The sequence below is a fragment of the Panthera pardus genome, unplaced genomic scaffold, assembly GCF_024362965.1.
Source record: "Panthera pardus isolate Hobbes unplaced genomic scaffold, ASM2436296v1 HiC_scaffold_3, whole genome shotgun sequence".
In the NCBI taxonomy this organism is placed as follows: Eukaryota; Metazoa; Chordata; class Mammalia; order Carnivora; family Felidae; genus Panthera; species Panthera pardus.
This window is the reverse complement of record NW_026526876.1, coordinates 27,294,638-27,315,411: the sequence shown is the minus strand read 5'-3', so window position 1 is coordinate 27,315,411 and position 20,774 is coordinate 27,294,638. Positions and strand designations below refer to the sequence as shown.

General features: G+C 41.5%; 3 protein-coding genes across 11 annotated transcripts in view; 1 reads left to right on the top strand and 2 right to left on the bottom strand.

Moving 5' to 3' along the window:
- Positions 1-11,071, bottom strand: part of POLG2 (DNA polymerase gamma 2, accessory subunit) — a 29,075-nt gene extending 18,004 nt beyond the window's left edge. For 2 of the 8 annotated variants that reach the window (XM_019466523.2, XM_019466527.2), the window contains exons 1-4: positions 10,048-11,071; positions 6,288-6,414; positions 6,057-6,162; positions 4,638-4,811 (exon numbers count right to left, since the gene is read on the bottom strand). In XM_019466523.2, coding sequence (XP_019322068.1) covers positions 4,638-4,811; positions 6,057-6,162; positions 6,288-6,414; positions 10,048-10,609 — 969 coding nt within the window. In that variant the 5' untranslated portion in view covers positions 10,610-11,071. The remainder of the gene's footprint in view (positions 1-4,637; positions 4,812-6,056; positions 6,163-6,287; positions 6,415-10,047) is intronic. The other 6 variants (XM_019466521.2, XM_019466522.2, XM_019466519.2 and 3 more) reach the window with 4 other exon arrangements.
- A 783-nt stretch (positions 11,072-11,854) lies between these two features.
- DDX5 (DEAD-box helicase 5) lies at positions 11,855-19,831 on the bottom strand. 2 transcript variants are annotated; one of them, XM_019466517.2, is made up of 13 exons: positions 19,653-19,831; positions 18,270-18,435; positions 17,825-17,921; positions 17,592-17,725; positions 17,396-17,461; positions 17,016-17,157; positions 16,774-16,934; positions 16,508-16,680; positions 16,032-16,142; positions 15,744-15,805; positions 15,606-15,665; positions 14,118-14,342; positions 11,855-13,895 (listed from the first exon to the last, which is right to left on the bottom strand). In XM_019466517.2, the coding sequence occupies exons 1-13, from the start codon at positions 19,694-19,696 to the stop codon at positions 13,492-13,494; spliced, it is 1,845 nt and encodes a 614-aa protein (XP_019322062.1). In that variant the 5' UTR covers positions 19,697-19,831; the 3' UTR covers positions 11,855-13,491. The 2 variants fall into 2 exon arrangements, with proteins under 2 accessions (XP_019322062.1, XP_019322063.1); XM_019466518.2 differs by lacking the exon at positions 19,653-19,831 and adding an exon at positions 18,916-19,112.
- A 760-nt stretch (positions 19,832-20,591) lies between these two features.
- The window catches only part of CEP95 (centrosomal protein 95), a 43,492-nt gene continuing 43,309 nt past the window's right edge, over positions 20,592-20,774 (top strand). The window contains exon 1 of the mRNA XM_019466503.2: positions 20,592-20,739. Coding sequence (XP_019322048.2) covers positions 20,721-20,739 — 19 coding nt within the window. The 5' untranslated portion in view covers positions 20,592-20,720. The remainder of the gene's footprint in view (positions 20,740-20,774) is intronic.

The following is a 20,774-nucleotide window of genomic DNA, read 5'->3' as shown; positions in this document are numbered from 1 at the left end:
AGAATGTAAAATATACCATAATGCAGGATATAAATCAGATACTGATAAGAGACCAATTATTTCCTTCCTTTTATTAAAAAAATTTTTTTTAATGTTTATTTGTTTTTGAGAGACAGAGAGACAGAGCATGAGCAGCGGAGGGGCAGAAAGAGAGGGAGACACAGAATCCAAAGCAGGCTCCAGGCTCTGAGCTGTCAGCACAGAGCCCAATGTGGACCTTGAACCAACGAACTGTGAGATCATGACCTGAGCTGAAGTCGGACGCTTAACCAAATGAGCCAGCCAGGTACCCCTCTTTCCTTCCTTTTAAGCTGATAAACAACCATCTCAAAATTTTTAAAATGTCAATTCTAAAAATTAAAAAGGTTCTGCATATAAACAGTTCTACCTTCATTCTTTTTTTTACTGTTATCACTGTCATCTGAACATTCATGTAATTCTGATACTTAAAAAATTTGTCAATCCTCAACTTCTACTATCCATGATCAAGCATAGTTTTCACTAATACATATATGTACTGACATTTTAAACCCATTTTTATGGCATATGGTACCGTAAAGATTAATGTAAATTTGTTCTCAAAAGGCAGTAAACTTCCTGAAATCTGGGATTCTATTATAACTCTATTAATTGACATCTTGTACACATTTATAGATATGATACTTAATATAACTCTTGAGGCACTGCAAGCTTCTGTGGTGCCATTTGAATTAAAAAAAGACTAAATTGTGTTTAAGTATTAGGAAGGCTTTAATGTTTTCCTTTTTTAATGAAGATTTTATTTTTATTGTTATTTTTTAAAGTTTATTTATTTTTGAGAGAGAGTGAGAGACAGAGAGCAAGCCGAGGAGGAGCAGAGAAAGAGGGAAACACAGAATCCGAAGCAGGGTCCTGGCTCTGAGCTGTCAGCACAGAGCTCGACAGGGGGCTTGAACTCACAAACTGCCAGATCATGACCTGAGCTGAAGTCAGACGCTCAACCAACTGAGCCACCCAGATGCCCCAAAGATTTTAAGTAATCTCTATACCCAACGTGGGACTTAAACTCACAACCCCGAGATCAAGAGTCACATGCTCTACTGACTGAGCCAACAAGATGCAGGTAATGTTTTCTAATTCTTTGATAACTGGATATCCAAGGATGCCAAGGTATCCAATGGTAACTCTTCTTAGCTAGAATATCTGATTTCTTATACCATCCAGAATAAACTTCTTTCTATACTCACTTTGTTCTTCAGACGTTGCTGATCTACTTCACGATTCTCAAAAAAAAATCCCTCCAAGACTGTACTTAGATGTTAACTGTAAAATTTACTAAAAACAAACACCAAGAAGGCCCAAGAAGCCTTTCAAAAAAGCCTTTCAAAAAAACATACTAAATAGCAGAAATTCTACTTATTATTTTATAACATGTTCAACTAATGATGAGCAATTTTGAGAACCATGGAAATGGAAGGGCAACAATTTAACGGTGAGTATGGAAAATTTTTCATGGAGATAGTGAAAAAATGAACAAAAATTAAGAGACTAATAGCCATAACAAAGAGATTATCTTCAAATTTCTAGTGATAAGACTGGGGCCCTGGCTGCCTCAGTCAGAAGAGCATGCCACCCTTGATCTGAGTTCAAGGCCCGTACTAGGTGTAGCGATTACGTTTAAAAAAAAAAAAAAAAAAAAAAAAAAGACCTAAAAACATTAAATTCCTAGTCACAAGACTGATTGGTTTTTAACTATAATAATGATTATTTAACTATGACTATGCTAACCAGGTTTCATAAGAGTGCTGAATATCCCCAAATGAAATGTGATGGTGTTGTTGGTGCTATGGGAAAATATTCAACAACGAGAAGACTCTATTAGTCACCAAATAGCACATAAAAACTCCACCCGTTGCCAATCAGAAAATCTAAACATTCAAATCTGCAACAGCTCAAAAATGGGTCAGCATAGAGGCATTTGGGTGCCTCAGTCGGTTAAGCATCTGACTCTTGGTTTCAGCTCAGGTCATGATCTCATGGTTTGTGGGTTCAAGCCCCACGTCAGGTTCTGTGCTGACAGTGCAGAGCCTGCTTGGGATTCTTTCTCGCTCCCTCTTTCTCTGCCCCTTCTCAACCCCCACCGCCCTCTCTTTCTCAAAATAAATAAACTTAAAGAAAGGGTCAGCGTGGGCGTGCCTGGCTGGCTCAGTCTGTTGAGCATCCCAGCCTTGATTTCTGCTCAGGTCATGATCTCATAGATCAAGCCCCATATCAGGCTCTGTGCTGACAATGCAAAGTCTGCTTGGGATTCTCTTTCTCTCTGCCCCTCCCCTCCTCAAAATAAATAAACTTTAAAAAAATTAAATGAAAGACTGGGTCAGCATATAAGAGGGCTCAGCCACAATTCTATCCATCCATGTGGCTTCTAAAACTTTGTATCCATGGGTACCTTGAAAAATATTATAGACATTTATAAAGAACCCTGTGTGATGGAAAAGCAAGGTTCCTTCTCTAAGAAAACTATATCACCTGTTTAAATTTTGAAAACTTTGTTCCTTTTAGGATGTAAATGAAGCACCTTTCTTCTGTGGCCAGGGCTCAGTTTTTGGTCAGCTGGCTAGTGTATCCAACTGGGAGAGATCCAGGGCCCAACTTCTAGCCAGTGTGACTGGTAAAGAAGGGGACACTGAGGCCCAAAGCCAGGCTTTCTAACTAATCCTCCTTCTCTATATTCTCACCAGAGCACCTAGTGATGGGGGTTGTAAAGGGAGCGGGCAACAGTATATCTACAGTCAAGTTCTTTAGTCTTTCTTCCTTGTTCCTTCCCCTGCTTCAAACACTCACCTAGAGTGTCTGATGGGGTGGGAAGAGGGATGTATCAGGGCTGATCTTTGTATAACAATGGTAGGGACTTTGGTTACATACAAGAAATGAAAAATCAGTAACTGAAGATACTGGGAGCCAGGTTTCTCACTGTCAGAGAAGAGAATTATAAATTTGGAAAGAGGTGAAGCTAGAATAAACCCTGTGACACTAGACTAGAACTTGAAGAACTGGTGTGCACTCCTAGTTTTTACCAGGTAAATACAGACACAAATATAGAGGTGAGTGTGTAAACATGTATGTACAGAATCGCCTACAAATATTTCTTAGCTGGGTCCACAGAAAGGGCCCAGAAGCAATGATACCCACTTGCAAGGAGTACATCTTGTAGCAAAATCTCAGTTTTTAAATACATTTTCCTCTAATAAGAATTAAGGTTCCTTGGAGAAATGGCTGACTCCACAGCTAGGCCAAGAAACAAGATGATCCTGGTACAACTTGTTGCTACAAAAAGTAAGGAAATGCTCAGAGAATGATAGAGGTATGTCAAAAGGACCCTGGCCAAGTCTAGGGCAATTTCAGCATCAAAATAAATAATGCTAGTAACAGATTATAACCCTCTGAGAGAAACTGGAATGGGTAAGTCCATATTTACAGAAAGGGGGAGAAAACTCTACCCCACAGTATACTGTTGAAAAACAAATCTAATAGAGCAATACAATTAATAATTATAATAAATGACACCATTTAGCAACCCTCATAGTAACCACTGATTTACACAAGAAACATCAACACATGCTCCAACTGGTAGGTCAAAATGCGGTGAGAAACAGGTTATTGACATAGTCTTAAACTGTCTGCCCACAAAAGACATATTAATTGCTCATTAATTACTAAGTACAAAGTATTTGTCAACTTCATATTGGAGAAACCTGGTAGCACGATTGCAACCAAGAGATAAAAGTTAACATCCACAGTAAAAAATCTGATTATCATTTGCCTTGTGATATGATACACTGAGAGGGCAGCACCATTTCTGTGGTATTCCTAGCAAAAACACATAAATCATAAGGAAACATGAGAGAAATTCAAATTGAGGGACATTCTACAAAGTAACTGCAAAGACATATACTCTTCAAAAATGTCAAAGTCATGGGGCGTCTGACTGGCTCGGTCAGTAGAGCATGCGACTCTTAATCTCTTGGCTGTAATTTCAAGCCCACATTGGGTGTAGCAATTACTTAAAAATAAAATCTTTAAAAATAATGTCAAGGTCATCAAAGATAAAAGGAACTGTTCATCTGAAGGAAACTAAAGAGACATGACAACTACATGAAATCCTAGATTGGATATTGGACCTATGAAGGACATCATTAGGACAACATTTGAAGGATTAAGTGGATTGGATGGTAATAATTAGATTATCATTACATTCCAGATTTTGACAGCTGTGTTGTGGTTAAGTAGGTGAGTGTCCTTGCATTTCAGACATATATACTGTAGTATTAAGAGGTCATGGGGCCCCATGTCTACAATTTATTCTCAAATGGTTTCAGAAGCGATCAGTTAGGGGTGCCTAGGTGGCTCGTTGTTAAGTTGGCTGACTCTTGATTTTGGCTCAGGTCATGATCTCATGGTTTGTTAGTTCCAGCCCCACATCGGGCTCTGTGCTGACAGTGCAGAGCCTGTTTGGGATTCTCTCTCTTTCCCTCCCTCTCTGCCCCTTCCCTGCTTGCATTCTGTCTCTGTCTCAAAATAAATCAATAAACTTAAAAAAAAAAGATCAGTTAGAGAACCTGGGTAAAAAATATACAGGAGCTTAATATAAAACATACGTGTAATTGAGACTCATTTCCAGGACACATGTTTAAAAGTTCATGGTCTCCTAGATTCCACAGGGTCTCGATTGGCTCCTTTCCCCATGGAAAATTGTAGTAAAGTTTATTTCCTTTTCGTCCCTCTTCGTCCTGACAATCACTGCTGCTGAAGTTAGATGGACTCTTGGCAAACTAGAAAAGAAACTTGTTTTATTAACTTGTTAAAATAAATGTTAAAAAGTAAAGTTGAGGGGCGCCTGGGCGGCTCAATCAGTTAAGCGTCCAACTTCGGCTCAGGTCATCATCCCGCAGTTCCTGAGTTCTAACCCTGTGTCCAGCTCTGTGCTGACAGCTCAGAGCCTACAGCCTGCTTCATATTGTGTCCCTGCCCCTGCCCCTCCCCCACTCATGCTCTGTCTCTTAAAAAAAAAAAATTTTTAAATAAGAAAAGTTGTGGGGCACCTGGGTGGCTCAGTCAGGTAAGTGTCAACTTTTGATTTCAGCTCAGGTCATGATCTCATGGTTTGTGTGGTTTTGAGCCCTGCATTGGGCTCTGCATTGAGAGAGCAGAGCCTGCTTGGGATTCTCTCACCCCCTCTCTCTGCCCCTCCCCTGTGCTCTCACTCTCTCAAAATAAGTTAAAATAAACATTAAAAAAAAAAAAAAAAAAAAAAAGGAAAGCTGCCTGAGACTTTCTATGCAGGAACTGAATGAAATTGGTCAGATTCCAAATAAAAATTATGAAGTTTAGTTAAATGAGTGAATATATTGCTAAAAATATTGTTTTTAGTTTGAAAGAACTACAGAGAAAAACTGTTGGAGCTATGTAACCTTTCTGAGGTCAGTTAGTAAGAGGGGAAGGTGACCGTAAACTAAGTGGGGTAAAGAAGAAAGTGTATACTCACCATTCTTATCCTTTGTGAAGAGTGTGATTATTTGTAATTATTCCACTCAGTTTAGTGGGTGTTTGGGATTTTAAGAATTGGAGAGAGATAAGACAATGGTGAGCCACACATGCTTACTTCAACTGTTTTCCCTTCAGCAGGTACTAAAACTTAATTATAAATTACAGAACCATTTTGACAAATACAGAGTTCATGGAGGCAGGGTACAAAAGTTGGGGCTGTAGGGTGTGCAAGGGTCAAACTCTACAGCAGCCAGGAATGCCAAGTGAGGGACTTGAACTCTATCTCGAATGCAAATGCTTACTCAACAAAAGCTTCTGAGCAAGACAGACATCAACAGGTATCTTTACCAAAGAAACTTTTTATATGCGACAATGAAAATCATTACAAAGAGGTTTTACTTGCATTTATCTATTCGTTATAGCTCTTACAAGCATAACGTAGCTACACCAAATAAAATATTTTATCGTAGAGAAATATCATCTCTGACACACTAAGACACTCTACCTATTAACTATTAAATTAACGGTACCTTTCTCCACCACAGGAGTCGATGACGTAACCAGAAATCAAGCCACTGGCCTGCAGTTCTTGCTGAAGTAAACCAAACCAGTGAAGCCTCAGTCTTCTCACCGATTCTTTGGATATCAGAAATATCAGAGTTACTTACTTGGAAATTACATAATCTATCTGGATCAAAGGGAGAGTGACTGGTTCTTGACTACTTAAATACAAGGCCATGTCATTTGTTATTTTTTTGTACCTTTTAACACCATCAGGTGTCTGCTTAGTATCAGAAACAGGATGAAAACACACTCCAATCTGAGCAAGGCCATAAGGCAGCCTCCTGTTTACCAGATCCAGGCAATTAACATAGTGCTCCAACGCACCTGTCAAAAGATAAATTCATCATCATATCAATCTATTCCATATCCCCAAGTCATAAGGGTCAGTTTATAAACAAGTTAACAATATAATAATGCCAGCAAAGCGGTACAAGTAGCATGGAACTATTGAGGCAGATCTTAATTGATTACCACTTAGTTTTAGGGGGTTTCCCCACAACTTCTTGATTTTCAAATCAATAAGAAAGTTGAAAGTATAGTACAATAAATATCTGTAAACTCTTCAGCTAGACACACCAACTGTCAACATTCTGCCATGTTTTCTTGTTCACCCCGAAACATTTCAGCATGTGGCTCCTGAAATTATTCTCTATCATTACTGCACCATAAAATTAATCGTAATACCACAATTTCATCTAACACATGGTCAATATTTTATTTTCTCCAATTGTCACCCAAAATGTCATTTATTGCTGTGGTTCCTGCTCTGCATTTTTACCAGGTCTCTTTAATCTATTTTAATCTAGAACATGTCCCCTTGCTCCTCCCTCCTTCTCTAACTTTGCTTTTAATGACATTAACTTGACTGGAGTCCAGGACAGTCATACTCAAGATCTGGCTAATTGTTTCATTAATTGGAGTAAATCATTTTTAACAGAACTAAATACTACATAGTTGATATGTAGGTCTTCTTGCATTTTAACAGGAGGAACATAATTTCAGATTATCCCATATTAATGAAACCAAATTTGATTACCTGATCAGGTAGTAATATCCATTCCCCAACAACATCCTGCTCAACAAACTTCCACCCAACATTTTAGAATCCATTCATGATCCTGCTTGAATCATTATACTGGGGATTGCAAAATCATTAAAAGGTGACTTTTCTGTCTTTCCTTCTACATTTATTTCATAGCTTCTGTAAAAACAATGTTTTTCCATCCCTTTCCCCTACCGGCAGTCTCAACTATTTCTTTTTTGATTAACACTATAAATTTCTATTTTTAATGTGTTATAATCTATTACTATTACTAATTAATATTCACCTGGATTCTCCTTCAAGCCATTATCTGTGTCCTTGTGATATAACTCTACTAGTCTTCAAGTAATTCTTTGCTTTCTAGCACCATAAAATGTCTCAAACTCACTTTGTACTTTCCCTGCCCCAGATCTGGGATTAGCCATTTCTCCAAGCACTGGTTCATTTTAAAAATCAAAGTCTGGGTACTAGTTGTGTTTATTGCTATTGTCATCACTTCTAGGTCCTTTCAAAATGAAGAAAGTTAAGAAATGTTTTTCAAAATTATGAGGTCATACTAATATTAATATAATATTGCTGATTCAAATTTAACATTACAAAGTTTATCCTTGCCTTCTTTTATATTTGTATCTTTTATATTATATTTGTATCTCTTTTTTCTTACAGCGAAAATCTTGGTTCCTAATAACCTTAACCTATCCATCTACTTGCTTTATCATCTAACATATATGAAACAGCTTCAGAATTCTATTTCCAACATTTCTATTTGGAATAAATCTAAATTCAAGAGTTCTTTGTGGTTCTTTATGCACTGAGATGGCATCCCACTAAATGACAGCATTGTGTTCAAATTACTTGAAATTTCCACTTCTGATAATAGTACACTAGCCTGCTGATAAGAAAAGCTGGGGGGCGCCTGGGTGGCTCAGTCGGTTGAGCATCCGACTTCGGCTCGGGTCATGATCTCACGGCTCGTGAGTTCGAGCCCCGCGTCGGGCTCTGTGCTGACAGCTCAAGAGCCTGGAGCCTGCTTCTGCTTCTGTGTCTCCCTCTCTCTCTGCTCATAACCCACTCACATTCTGTCTCTGTCTCTCTCAAAAATAAATAAACATTAAGAAAAAATTAAAAAAAAAAATCTGTTTAAAGACTATCAAGGCAGTAAAGACTTGTGGGTCCAAAACATGGAGAGAAGGGTAGAGCAGAGAGGTGAACCCAACAGTGATTGTTGCTTTTCTAATGCTCAAGTAGCAGAGCTGAGAAGCTGAAATGCTGAGAACTTCCTGACAAGTTATGGGACTGGAAAGTACAAAAATTGTAGTTCCGGGCTCCTGAAGGAGGAAGTGCCAAGGTAAACACTCCAGCCTTTCATGAGGGACATTCAAAGAGCTATAGTGTAGGAGCAAAGATGAAAACACTTAAGACCAGCCTCCAATAAACTCAATCTTGAACTGCATTAAGAAGATATGCTCCCACGATAGCTGCCTGCCAAAAGCAAAAGTAAATCCTCCCAGGAAGAAGAAAACACCACCAATATCTCAATTTCTCTCTCCAACTTATACACAAATTACAGAGAATATCAGGAGAAAAGTCCAATGACCAAAAGCCGGAGATACAGACACTAGAAACAGATACATCTCGGTCATTAGACACAGACTTTAAAATGTGATTGTGTTCAAGAAAGCTGATGACAAGATGGGGGAAAAGGTTTAACACGTGCAATTTGTCACAGAAGGACAGAAGAAAGAGACAATTAACAATAACAATATCTGGAAACAAAAACATAAAAGACAATAACAATATCCAGAAACATAATGGCTGAGAATTTTAAAAAGCTATTCATAAGTAGAGGCTACCAAAGTTGTCCAGACATGAAATAAAGAAAGCAAGGACCTTGGGAATAGAAAGTAGCAAACTGGGTAAGTCTAAGCTAAAAACACCAGTCAATTAAAGGATTCTGCAAATAAGTGGTTTTAAATTTGCTAAAGAAAAGGTCTGATATATCAAAAGATGTTTTGATGAATGGGCATCTAAGCGAGCTAAGTTTCATTTTCTAATAGGGAAGAAAACATTGATGTGTTTTGGACATAGTAACAAGTAGTGATTTAACTCCCCCAGAAAAAAGACATGGAATAATTAAAGTAGCACAAATGAGAACTGTCACAAATACTCACCAGTTTGTTTTATTAGGGAAATCTTTAAAATATGGGTACTAATTTTCAGACAACCATGGACATTGGGTTATTTTAAGTTACTTTATAGTGCCACTTAATTAAAATAGCAAGGATAGCATTTTGCAAAGATGAGAAGCTGTGGCTGCAAGTCTGTCCTGTAAAGAACCGTTATTTTTTGTTATTTTATTATTTTTTTTTTTTTTACTTTTTTCAGAATCTCCGCTATCATGTTCTATTTGACTCCAAGGGCAAATTGTGACCTACAAATTTCTGTGTATTCACTCAAGAATTATTTATAAAGCTTGATTAGTACTATTATTTTTTTAACTGACTCAAAAATCACTTAAGGGGCACTTCAAACAACGTAGACCAGTTTTCTGTAAGAAAAAATTGGGGGAGGGGGATTTTCATTTTGCTCTAGAAAAATAAGCTTTTGATTAGTCTATTGTGTGTAAAATTAAAGATAACAAAGTATTTACAAACGTTTTAGTAACGTCGAACAAATGACTCACATCATTTAATTTAGGCCCGAATTCTGGAGCTGCTCAATTGAACTCTAGTGTTGTCCAGTCAAATGGACCAGTTTTCTCCATGGTAGGAAGTGAATATACCCAACTACATCAAAAAGATGAGAACCAGATAATTTCCTTCCCACGTGAATACAGGGCCTGTTGCAATTCGCGAAATCTACCAAGACTGCCTTTCCACCCCGTCTATTTTGAAGCATGAAATCGTGAAGCATACCGTGAAGAAGGTTCTCCCGTAGTTTCCCAGAAGTTTTTAGTAAGTTGTCAAGAAATGCTACTAGCTGTTCCTTACTCAGCTCTTTGTCTTGCAAGAGTTCGCGTAGAGTTGCTGCTGAAACTAACCTGAAGGTACTGTCCCCGGGCAGCAAAGGGCCTGGCTCATGGTGGAGGGCGTCTACCGGGAAGACCTGCTCCCTTAACACCACCACGGAGGACCACCATTCTGCCGCCAGGTTCTTCCGCAACTCTATGCCCAAGGGGCCAAAGCCGGGGTGGCACCCGCTCAGAAGAGAATGTCGGCTAAGCTGCCGCCTGCTGCCGCTGAAGAAATGCCTTCTCTGACAGATCTCTAGCAGCTCCTCGCTCCCCTCACCGGACTCGGGGACTTCGGTCGGCTCGCTCCCCCGGGGCAGCTCCGCTTGCGACCGCAGGGGCACTCCGAAGGAGCTACTCCCTTCCGTCAAAGGCTCAGGCGGCCCCCCATCCACTCGACCTCCAAACCCAGACAATAGGCACCTGCAGACTTTCTGGCAGGCCCTGACTGCAGCACCAGAACGCATCGCCCACGGGAGTTAAACAGCAGTATCCTATTAGCTGGCTGGTCCCGGGAAACGGCCACAAACGTGAGCCCAGGAGCCAACTGCGCAGGCGCGACGGAAGTGCGCGGACGCCCGGCTGGCCACGCCCACGGAAGCGCGCCCGTGTTTCGGTTGTAGCGGTTGCAGGCCTAGGCCAGTAGCTATGGCCGGCGCAGACCCGGTACCGTTTCTCGCCTCAACCAAGTTCGGCCCCTACTTTTTAGCCATCATTAGCACCGATAAAGATCATCCTCGTCTACTTTTCACTATCGTGCTGAACCAAGTCCGCTTTGCTTCTCAAGTGTTTTGCAAATCACGTCAAAATACTTGAGTTCGCCAAATCGCCATTTAAATACACCTTTTCAATCTCAGGTGTTTGCGTAAATAACCGTTACCTCTTTTAAAGTCTGAGCCCTTTATAGATTACAGACACAAGCTTTAGTTGCAACTCCTTGTAAATGTTGCCGCCATGGTACCTACCTACCCACAAAGAGGTTCTCTGCTCTCTGGGGTTGGGGTTGTGCGACAGGGAAGGGTATGGATCTTTCACATTTTGGGAGTGGTTCTCAAAAGGGAGTCCTCGGCCAGCAGTGCCTGCACCCCCTGGGAACACTTTTGGAAAAGGAGCCCTGTGACCTTTTAAACAAATCCTCCAGGTGGATGTGGAGACACACTGATCATCAGTGGTAGAGGCAAGTTTTCCCACTAGAGGATCCTTCCACAGGTCCATCAAAGCGTAATGGGGGATTACCGGTCTCAAAACCAAACCAGGATTACCTAGCAGGCACTTAAGACCTCACAATTTTCATTTCCACACTTAGAGCCTTTAGAATTGCCCAAATGGTAGAAAGGTGCCTCAGCCCACTGAGGAAAATTGTTGCTTCCCAAAGCCCACAACTCCCAATTTCTAAGCCTCCCTTAGAGCAGTTAGGGTAGCCTTGTAAGACACAAGCAACTGGATTTCACTGTACTACACCAAAGGGCAGTTTGTGAAAGGAGGGTACAACGGCTGAGGCAGTTGAATTAACCTAACAATAGTTAAAATTTATCAGGCTCAGAAAATCATTCCATACAAGCACATGTGCATTAGTTTGTAAAAAGCTTTAAGACCGTATTGTGTATTGCTTGTAATTCTATTACAAGAACTGCAAAGCTGGGCTCTATCAACGTGTTTTCCAATCAGGAAACACCAGGGAAGAGGCCTATACACAAATAAATAAAAGCGAGAACGGGGAGAAAAATCACATTTATTAGTTCAGACAACCACAGGCTGGACACAACACACATGCTAAAAAGTGGACTGTCTTAAAACTTACTTCAAAGGTAAATAGGTAAATGTTTTCCACAGCCCCACAATCATTTCAATAAATGTTTACAAATTAAAAGGCCGTTAGACATTAAACAGTAAAATATGTAATAAATACTCCAACCTACCCCAAAAGCTTTTTAAGTTAAAAGTCATAATGAATTTGACTAACCATGCTATTGAAAACTGTTCAGTTACTAGACAGGCTGAATCAGTTTTCAATGTTATTAGTCCTAAAAATACCAATCCCCATCCCCCACCCCAAGCAAATTCTAGTTAAGTTTTACATTTTAGAGATAAGGCATTGACACCAATTAAAGCCTCAGTTTAATAATCAAAATTTAAATGAAGTCTCATTAAGACCTCTCCTCTCCTGACAAAAAGGAACATAAATACCAGACTGTCTGGGAAGACATTCAGACCTATTTCTAGTCATAATTGAAATGTAGTATTAGAAAGGTTGGTGAGCCAAAATTGTATCGAAAACCACCACCCCTCCCTTGACCTTTCTAGAAATAAAAACCCAGGTTGACCCTAAGAAGACTTGTACAATGGTCACTGTGCTTTTGGTTATGTTGCCTCCTCTTGGTTAACTATTAACTTCAACGAGATTTTTGTTTATGAATAGACCCTCCAGTCTGAAGTCTTTAGAATTCCCTGAATTATTGGAAAGATATTCATGATTTCCCATATAACTAGCGAAGAGCCCCAGCAAGCCTGAAGACTACAATCTACACGAACTGAAACTTAGCTCTTAGCCAAACGTCTTACAAGGTGTAAAGTTTTTAGCTTTAATCACCATTTCAGTTAATTCACAGTAGAGCCAAGAGCAAAAATATAATCTATTCTGAAACAGCAAGTTATTTGGAGCTTTTCAAATGATGAAATTTTACAAAGGAATAAAGTCCTCCATGTTGCTCTCACATGAAGCACTTTGAGGGTGGGGCTACACAGTTGGTTATTTCCTACCTTAATCTCACTTTACCATTCTGCTACCAGGCTATTAAATGACTCACCTGATGAGGTACTCACAAAAAGCCTTGATGCAATTTTGCCTAAAATTATAAATTTAAACTCATTTTACTTCTTGCAATATAAATAGACCATTTTAAGGAGGGCCTTCTGATCTCCCCACTTCCCAAACTTAAATTATAGAAAGGAGCAGTCTTTTTAGTTTTTATGGTTAAAAAAACAGACCATCTAAGCAAAGTTTTACATGACATTATATATGTAAAATAAAGTACAATTTCCACTTAATTCAGTCTTCAAATATTTTTTATTGGAAGGCCATGCGTTGCCTTCATTTATTGTATTTCAAATCACTGTACATTTACTTGTGAAAACACTGCCTGCATTTTCTAGTACAAAAAAAACCTAAAAATTGTTTCAGGAATGTAGAGAAATATCCAACTTAAATAGCGAAAAAGTGCACCATAATTACTGCTGCACTGCAGTCATTTCTGCATTTCCCATGTTTCTTAAATAACTATCTTGTCTGATAACACACAATATAAAGAGCAATTATGAAAAACAGACATTTACATATACTTCTAAAGTCTTATTGAGAATATCCTGTTGGCATCGGATAACCAATCATAGGTGCAGCTGCAGTAGCAGGATATGCATATGCCTGTTGGTTCATACCATTGTGCATATTTGGAACGTTACTTCCATATTGCTGAGTGCTATCATAACCGTTCTGGTAAGTCCCTGTTGGATTACCAGTCCTAAAACTGGTCTGTATACCAGCAGACACAAAATTACTTCCAAAGCTCCCATTGGTGTAATTTGCAGCACTGTAAACACCATTCTGAGTTTTTGCCCCAAAATCTCTCTTAAGCAGACTAGAATAACCTCGGTCATAATTTTCCCTGTCTCTAAAGGTATTAAATCCACCCCTTTTGCCCGCAGAGTATCTGTCCCGACGGTCATCCTTCATGCCTCCTCTACCCCTGGAACGACCTGTCAAGAAAAAAAAGATAATCGCATGCTGATTATTTCCATGCCACAAATCACTACTGACACAAAAAGGAATTAGGTAGCAAGTAGCTCTATTCACTCTGTGAAGTGTTTCTCGGTTTCAGATTAAAGATTTTTACTCACCCGCCAATCCCATTTAAATGGATTTGTAGACCATCATGTGACCCCAAATCACCAACATTTCTTAATGAAGGTTGGTCTTACCTGAACCTCTGTCTTCGACCAACTGAAGCAACTTGGGATTAATTGCTTGATTAGCTTCACGAAGCACAGAGATAAGGTCGCTCACTTGCTTTATGTTATTAGGTGTAAAGAAAGTGTATGCTGTGCCTGTTTTGGTACTGCGAGCAGTTCTTCCAATTCGATGAATATAATCCTCTGAGGAGTTAGGGTAGTCATAATTGATGACAAATTTCACATCTTCCACATCTGTAAGGTGTTGCAGTGTGGCAAAATAGCAATGTACGGAGTTTTGCACACCACAACAGCCAGACCAAAAATAAAAAGTTAGACAATTGTATTCCCAAGAAGGTACGGGCTGCAAAAAATACAGTTAAAATGGTTATCCATTCCCTGTAGGAATACCATTGAAATTGGAGAAGGGGGAAGGAGAAAAAAAAAAAAAAAAAAAACACACACACCATCTACCTGGATGTCTCATTACCCACCCAAATGATAGACAGCCTGTCAGTAAGACGTGTATTCTCTAACATATTCCCAAACCAACAAGTCCCCTTACAGATCGTCAAGTGACATCTGAATGCTTCTGCGCAGTAGGGCCACTTAAAGGTTCACAGCAACCTCTTCATGTGCTCATTTTGAGGACCTTTAAACAAAAATGTACATGGTCCTTTGCATTACACACTCATCAGAAGTTCAAAATTCTGGCCACACTGCTTGTCTTGCCAAGACCTTACAACCGCAGCTGCAAGAAAAACATACCTGTCCCCCAAAAGTTGTTTTTATGCACTGTGTCTCGTCTAGGCAAGCGCTTCCAAGAAGCCAGGATTCACTTGAGAATGTGTCTCTCTCTGGCAGGTCTCGACATGACGACTACTGTGTAGGTGAGGGAGGAACTTTCAAAGCACTGCTTTCCTTTCCCACTGACTAAGTGTGAGAAGTTGCTCCTGCTCTAGATCTCATGTGCCAGTACTCACCAATTTGTAAAAGGCTTAGTACCTTTTAAAGCTGCTCTCTCCATTTCAAACTTGAACAAAAATTTCATTGAACATTGAAGTTTGGAAATTGTTCTTCAACATTTCAGCCAACTCACTGAAACTCAAAGACCCACAGATCACAGTAAACAGTTTGAAACAGTGCTGTACCATGGCAGTCATGCAAAGCATGGGACAGAAGAAATACCACGGCAGTGAACTGTGAGGATAACTTGCACTTTTTTCCCCCGGAGAGAACAGTTTACGGGGCAGAGGTGGTATGTTCTGCCTTTTGAAGATTACTGGCACACTTTCAGCTTTTCACCTCTCTAATCGACTGGAAGCAGCCAGCCGACCACTAGTCCTCCATCCCCCTCGAGTCCTCCGATTGTCATGCCTAGGCCTTGCCAAAGGCTGCACCTTTATATGAAAAAAACTTGGAAAAAATGCAGAGGTTAAAGAAAGCAATAAACTTTCTTTAAAAAAGTATATGGAGATCTTCTGTGAAACCGAGCCACGAATTCGAGTTTTTACTAACCTAGCCCTCTGGAGGCCACATCTGTAGCAATCAGAATAGGAGCTTTTCCATGTTTGAATTCTGTGAAAGAAAAACTATCATCAATAATGTAAGAATGACAGGTTTTAATAAAAAAATTTTCATTTTCATTTGACTTACCATTTAGAACCCAGTCACGTTCCTGTTGACTCTTGTCACCATGGATACCCATGGCCGGCCACCTACATTAAAGAAAAACTATCAGTAAGTTCACCTTTAAAACCTGATAGATTTTAGACTGCTTAAAAAACTAATCACAATTTCCTTTAGTTTTACCTGATGTACAGTTTTATTTACACCAGATATAACTGCCATCCATGAAACTCAAATCTGTTACTTTCGATCTGTTTGCCTCTCCCTCTAAACTCAGCTCTCATACACCTGCTTCAATGGAAGAAGCCCACATACCCGTCTCTCCTCATTTTTCTAGTAAGCTCATCACATCTTCTTTTGGTTTCGACAAAAACAATGGTTTTATTCTCCTTCTCACTCATGATCTCTTCCATTAGACGAATAAGTCTTGGAAAAACAAATTGTGAATTTTAATAAAAGTCCACAGTTACAGACACATATTTATGGTCAGTGAAATCACTAACTCCGATTTACACAACTCAAGTAAAAACACCTGCTTGAACACTTGTGTCAAGCAATTCTATCCTTGGTCCTTAACCCATAAAGAATGAGTTCCTTTTCCTTCTTTGCTATATAGTGATAACCAATTGCGTGAATGAAAGTATTTTAATAAGGATCGACAGACTAATTTTAAACAAACACACCCAACATTGCACCCAACTGACAGTCACTTTTAAGATAACCTATCAAACGGTTAACTCCTGAATTTGTACAGTGATGTTTTTAGAACAATACTTCTACAGAAAACTTACTTTTCATCCTTTTCTACATCATGACATACATCCACAATCTGAAGAATATTGTGGTTTGCACTCAGTTCTAGTGCACCAATGTTTATGTGAATGTAGTCTTTCAGGAAATCTTCAGCAAGCTGTCTTACTTCTTTTGGCCAAGTTGCACTCCACATTAGGGTTTGCCTATCAGGCTGAAGAATTTTGGGTTAAAAAAAAGCATTGTATTCTAAGAATAAATCTTTGAGATAAGTTTGAAAAGGAAACATTTTTAAAGGCTAACTTACTCTTATCTGATCCACAATCTTCCTTATTTGGGGTTCAAAGCCCATATCAAGCATTCTGTCTGCTTCATCAAGGACAAGGTAGGTGGTTCTTCTCAGATTGGTTTTCCCACACTCCAAAAAGTCAATCAGTCTTCCAGGTGTTGCAATACAGATTTCCACACCTTCAATGAAACACATGATGTAACTACAACACGTAGTGTAGAAGTTCTAGAACCAACACTGACAAAATTATTGTTACATGCCTCTCTCCAAATCACGAATTTGTGGTCCCTTTGGAGCACCACCATAGATGCAAGTGGACTTCAAGCGACATGCTCTACAGTATTCAGCAGCTACTTGCTGTACTTGTTGGGCCAGTTCCCGAGTTGGTGCCAGCACCAAGCACTAAAAGAAACACAAAGCAGAGGAGACTTTAACAGAGTCCTGGATCCTAGTTTTAAACTTACTGGCATTATGCTGGCAGGTAATTGATGTTTGCTGTAAAGACAGCTTTGTCTCCGACTAAGTTGAGTAAGACAACATCTCCATGTAAAAGCACGAGTTTTTTGCTACATACAAACATTTGCTACAAATCTCTCCATCATACTCCTAAGCAAAAGCTAATGAAAATATGTCTACTTACAATAGGCCCATCACCTCTCTCTAGGAATGGCTGATGATTGATGTGGACGATAGCAGGCAGCAAATACTATGGGGGGGGGGGGGGGGAGGCAAACAACAGGAATTAAGTTAAAATGTTTCCAGTTTCTTTATATTCTCAATTTGTTTTCTCTAGCACATCACCACCGAATAAAACTCAAGAGTTATCCCAAACTTACAGACAACGTTTTCCCGGATCCAGTCTGTGCTACTCCAACCATATCCAATCCACTTAGAGCAACGGGCCATCCCTGAGCTTGAATAGCAGTGGGCTCAGTAAAATTCTGTCTTGCAATGACATCCATTACGTTAGCTAAAATTAGGAACAATAATTCAATAAAATATTAGCGAAACCAGAAGAAAAAGAATAAATGAAGTGGGGGGGGGGGGGACCTCAAAACTAGGCACTTACCAGGGAAGTTCGCTTCATAAAAATTCAGAACTGGCTTTGGGCAGTTGTGACCTCTAACCGTAATTTCCTTACTCCTTCTGTATGTCTCCACCTCTTGCTAAAAAACAAATTTTAATGATCTACTAAGTACCATGACAACCTTCACTAATATGCAAGTCAGCAGGTCCCTAACTTTTTAAATGATTAACAAACCTTAATGGGATTTTAAACCTGTATCCACATACAGACACCACACAGCACAAGATTCACCTATTGTGGTTATAGGTCAACAACTCTGAAGTAGAAAAATCCCAAGCCACTTGTTTTTATAAGTACCACCTCTTTCTTAGCTACCATAAAAGTGTGAATTTCCCTTAATTTGGTCATTTCCAAGACCTCTCTATTCAGATTTTGATTTAAGTCATTATTGAATTATAGGCTGATAAAACCATGTGAAATTACTCACTGCTGTGCGCCTAGCCAAATCAGGGTGCTCTTGATAAAAATTCTTCTCAAATTTGGGCAGCTCATCAAGATTCCACTTCTTTTTGACTAGTTTTTCCCCAGGATTTCCAAACTTCTTTCCAGATAGGGGCCCTGCCCTACTTCCCCCAAATCGAGGTGCACCAAACCTGGAAAAACAAAAACAAAAACCTCACATTTTCAAGTGTCTACACAGTGATTTACATACAGACTTTTCATCCTTTGGCACACACTAAAGGTAAATGACTTTCACAGTTTGAAGACTTAGCACTGCCCTTGGTGATGGTCATGCTATCAAAAGCCACCATTAGCACCATCTCTCTCCCTTCCCGTTGTCCCAAGTACACACTACTAAAGCCAAGTCAACAGCCCGGGAGATAGCAGGTCGGAACCTGGCTGCCCAAACGCCCGAAGTTCCGATTACAAGGGTAGACAACAGCTTATGGTTACTAGCCTTTCCCGTAAGCTTAGGAATTAAATGTCTGGGAAAGAGACAATACAAGGGAGGAGCTTAACAGCGATATTACTTATCAACTGTTTTCAAGCGAAGAAGCTTTGATTTTAAGGAATAACGGGGACAACACAAGCAATGAGAACAGAACAAGGACGGTGGTCTCAGGGACACTTACGCAAGCCAATCGACTTGGGGGTATCCCGCGGAAGGGCTCCTGATTCTGATAGCAAAATTATATAACGCAAAGAAAAAGAGGAGGAGGAGCTGGCAACTACCGGGGGAGGAGTCCCGGACCGGGCGGCGTTCCCGCTGGGGCGGCGCTTCCCCCTTTGTCTCGCATTTCTCTCTGCGCCACATTTTCTCGACGCTGCCATTTTGAGCTCCTCCGCCGGGCGGGGTAACAAAGGCGCCGCCGCCATGTCCGACGCCGGCATTTTGTACCCGCGACCCAACCACATGGCCGATTCCCGCGGCGCTGGCCACCCTGCTGCCCCTGTCACATCAACGGGTTCGGAGACGAGCCCGGCGGCTCTCATAGAATTCCCGGGGCACCTAAACCACATCTCGAAGGGTTGCACCTAATAGCGACGACTTCATCCTCTTGGAAACGTCGCGCTTTCCTCCCCTCGAAATACCCTCCCCCGAATTCTCCCAACAGCTGCTCAATCGCCGGGGAAACTTCGATGTCCCCCCCCCCCCCCGCCAGCCCGCCAACAAAAGGCGACCTTAAAAACCGTTAACAGAATAACAGCTTTCAATCAGTTTTTGACAAAAACCAAAATGGCGCAAGCCTTCGGTCACAAAAGCCTAAGGATAGGCTGAGAAACCCAAGTTCCTGTCGCCCCCGCCCGCCACCTTCATCGGCCTCCCATCCCCCACTGCCAGGCCTGACAAGTCCGTTCCCACACTCACCCTCGATCCCGGCCGCGGTCTCGGTCACTCGAATAACCCGACATGGCGTCAATGGTTGCGGTTGGCGGGGAACGAAATGGAGAGAATCGGGTGCGACGAGTCGCTGCGGGTGGCTTTGGCGACAGCAAAGCCTTGCGGGGGCGGCAGCGGCGGAGGAGCGGCGATGACTAGGGCCGGAGCTGCTCAACGAGAGACCGGTGGAAATGAATGAGGTGCCGGCCGCGTCCCGGCAGCCGGTTTTATAGTCTGGACCGCCTCCTCCGCCGCAAAGAACGCTGGGAGCCGCTCTATGACCTAATCACTCCGCCCCTGCGCAGAGGCCGCAACGCCCGCCGGCGTTCCGGGATCCGCCATGTTCTCGCCCCACCCCCCACCGCCCCTCCCTCGGAATCGCCGGTTTAGGGCCCCTTTCATGGCTGCACCCACCCACACTGAGATGTCTCAGCCTACACTCTATTCTTTACCTTTTTCTCGTTTTTCCACACTTCAAGGAGGCCACCCTGCCCTTTTCCAGGTTCAGCCTACCCAACAAAATGGCCAGCACAAGCCAACCCACTCAGCCCACTTGGAGATGTTTACGTCTCCAAAGAGCCCTCACGCCTCTAACCAAATGAGACGGGAAGGCGGAGCCAGACGTTGTCACGTGGCTGCTCCCGCCCATGGGGTAAGCGGACCGCACTACATCTCCAGTTGGCGTCGGCGGAGGAATACGAAACGAAATAGCTCGCCGGAAGTTCCGTACCAATGCCCCCGGGAGACCGACCTGGGCTGCTGGGTGTGACCCGATATGTCAAACCCACCCACCTGAGAATCCCTTAGCGGGATATTGCCCGCGGCGAAAGGTATCTAGAGCCCACAAACCGCCGCCTCGGCCTGTGCTGAGAAAGGAAGTCCTCCTGTGATGACCAATCAGCAGCGAGAAGCCGTTCTAAAGTCCCACCCTCTTTCTCCCCAAGCCCTTTCGTTTCGTTCCCCCACCTCGGCGGTGCGTCTGCGCTGTTCGGCCCTTCCAGGACGCCGTCCGTCGCGCGCCCAGTTGGGAGTCTAGCGGCAACCTGCCTCCGTGACATGGCCGGCTCAGAGGCTGGTGAGTCTCGGCCCGGAGCCCCGGTGTGTGTGGAC

Coding starts and splice junctions, on each gene's coding strand:
- DDX5 (XM_019466518.2), bottom strand. CDS start 19,097: ATGTGGCGCAGAGAGAAATGCGAGACAAAGGGGGAAGCGCCGCCCCAG. Junction 14,343..15,605: donor TGTGGCCTCCAGAGGGCTAG/GTTAGTAAAAAC, acceptor AACACCTTACAG/ATGTGGAAGATGTGAAATTT. Junction 13,896..14,117: donor GGTCGAAGACAGAGGTTCAG/GTAAGACCAACC, acceptor TTTTCTTGACAG/GTCGTTCCAGGGGTAGAGGA.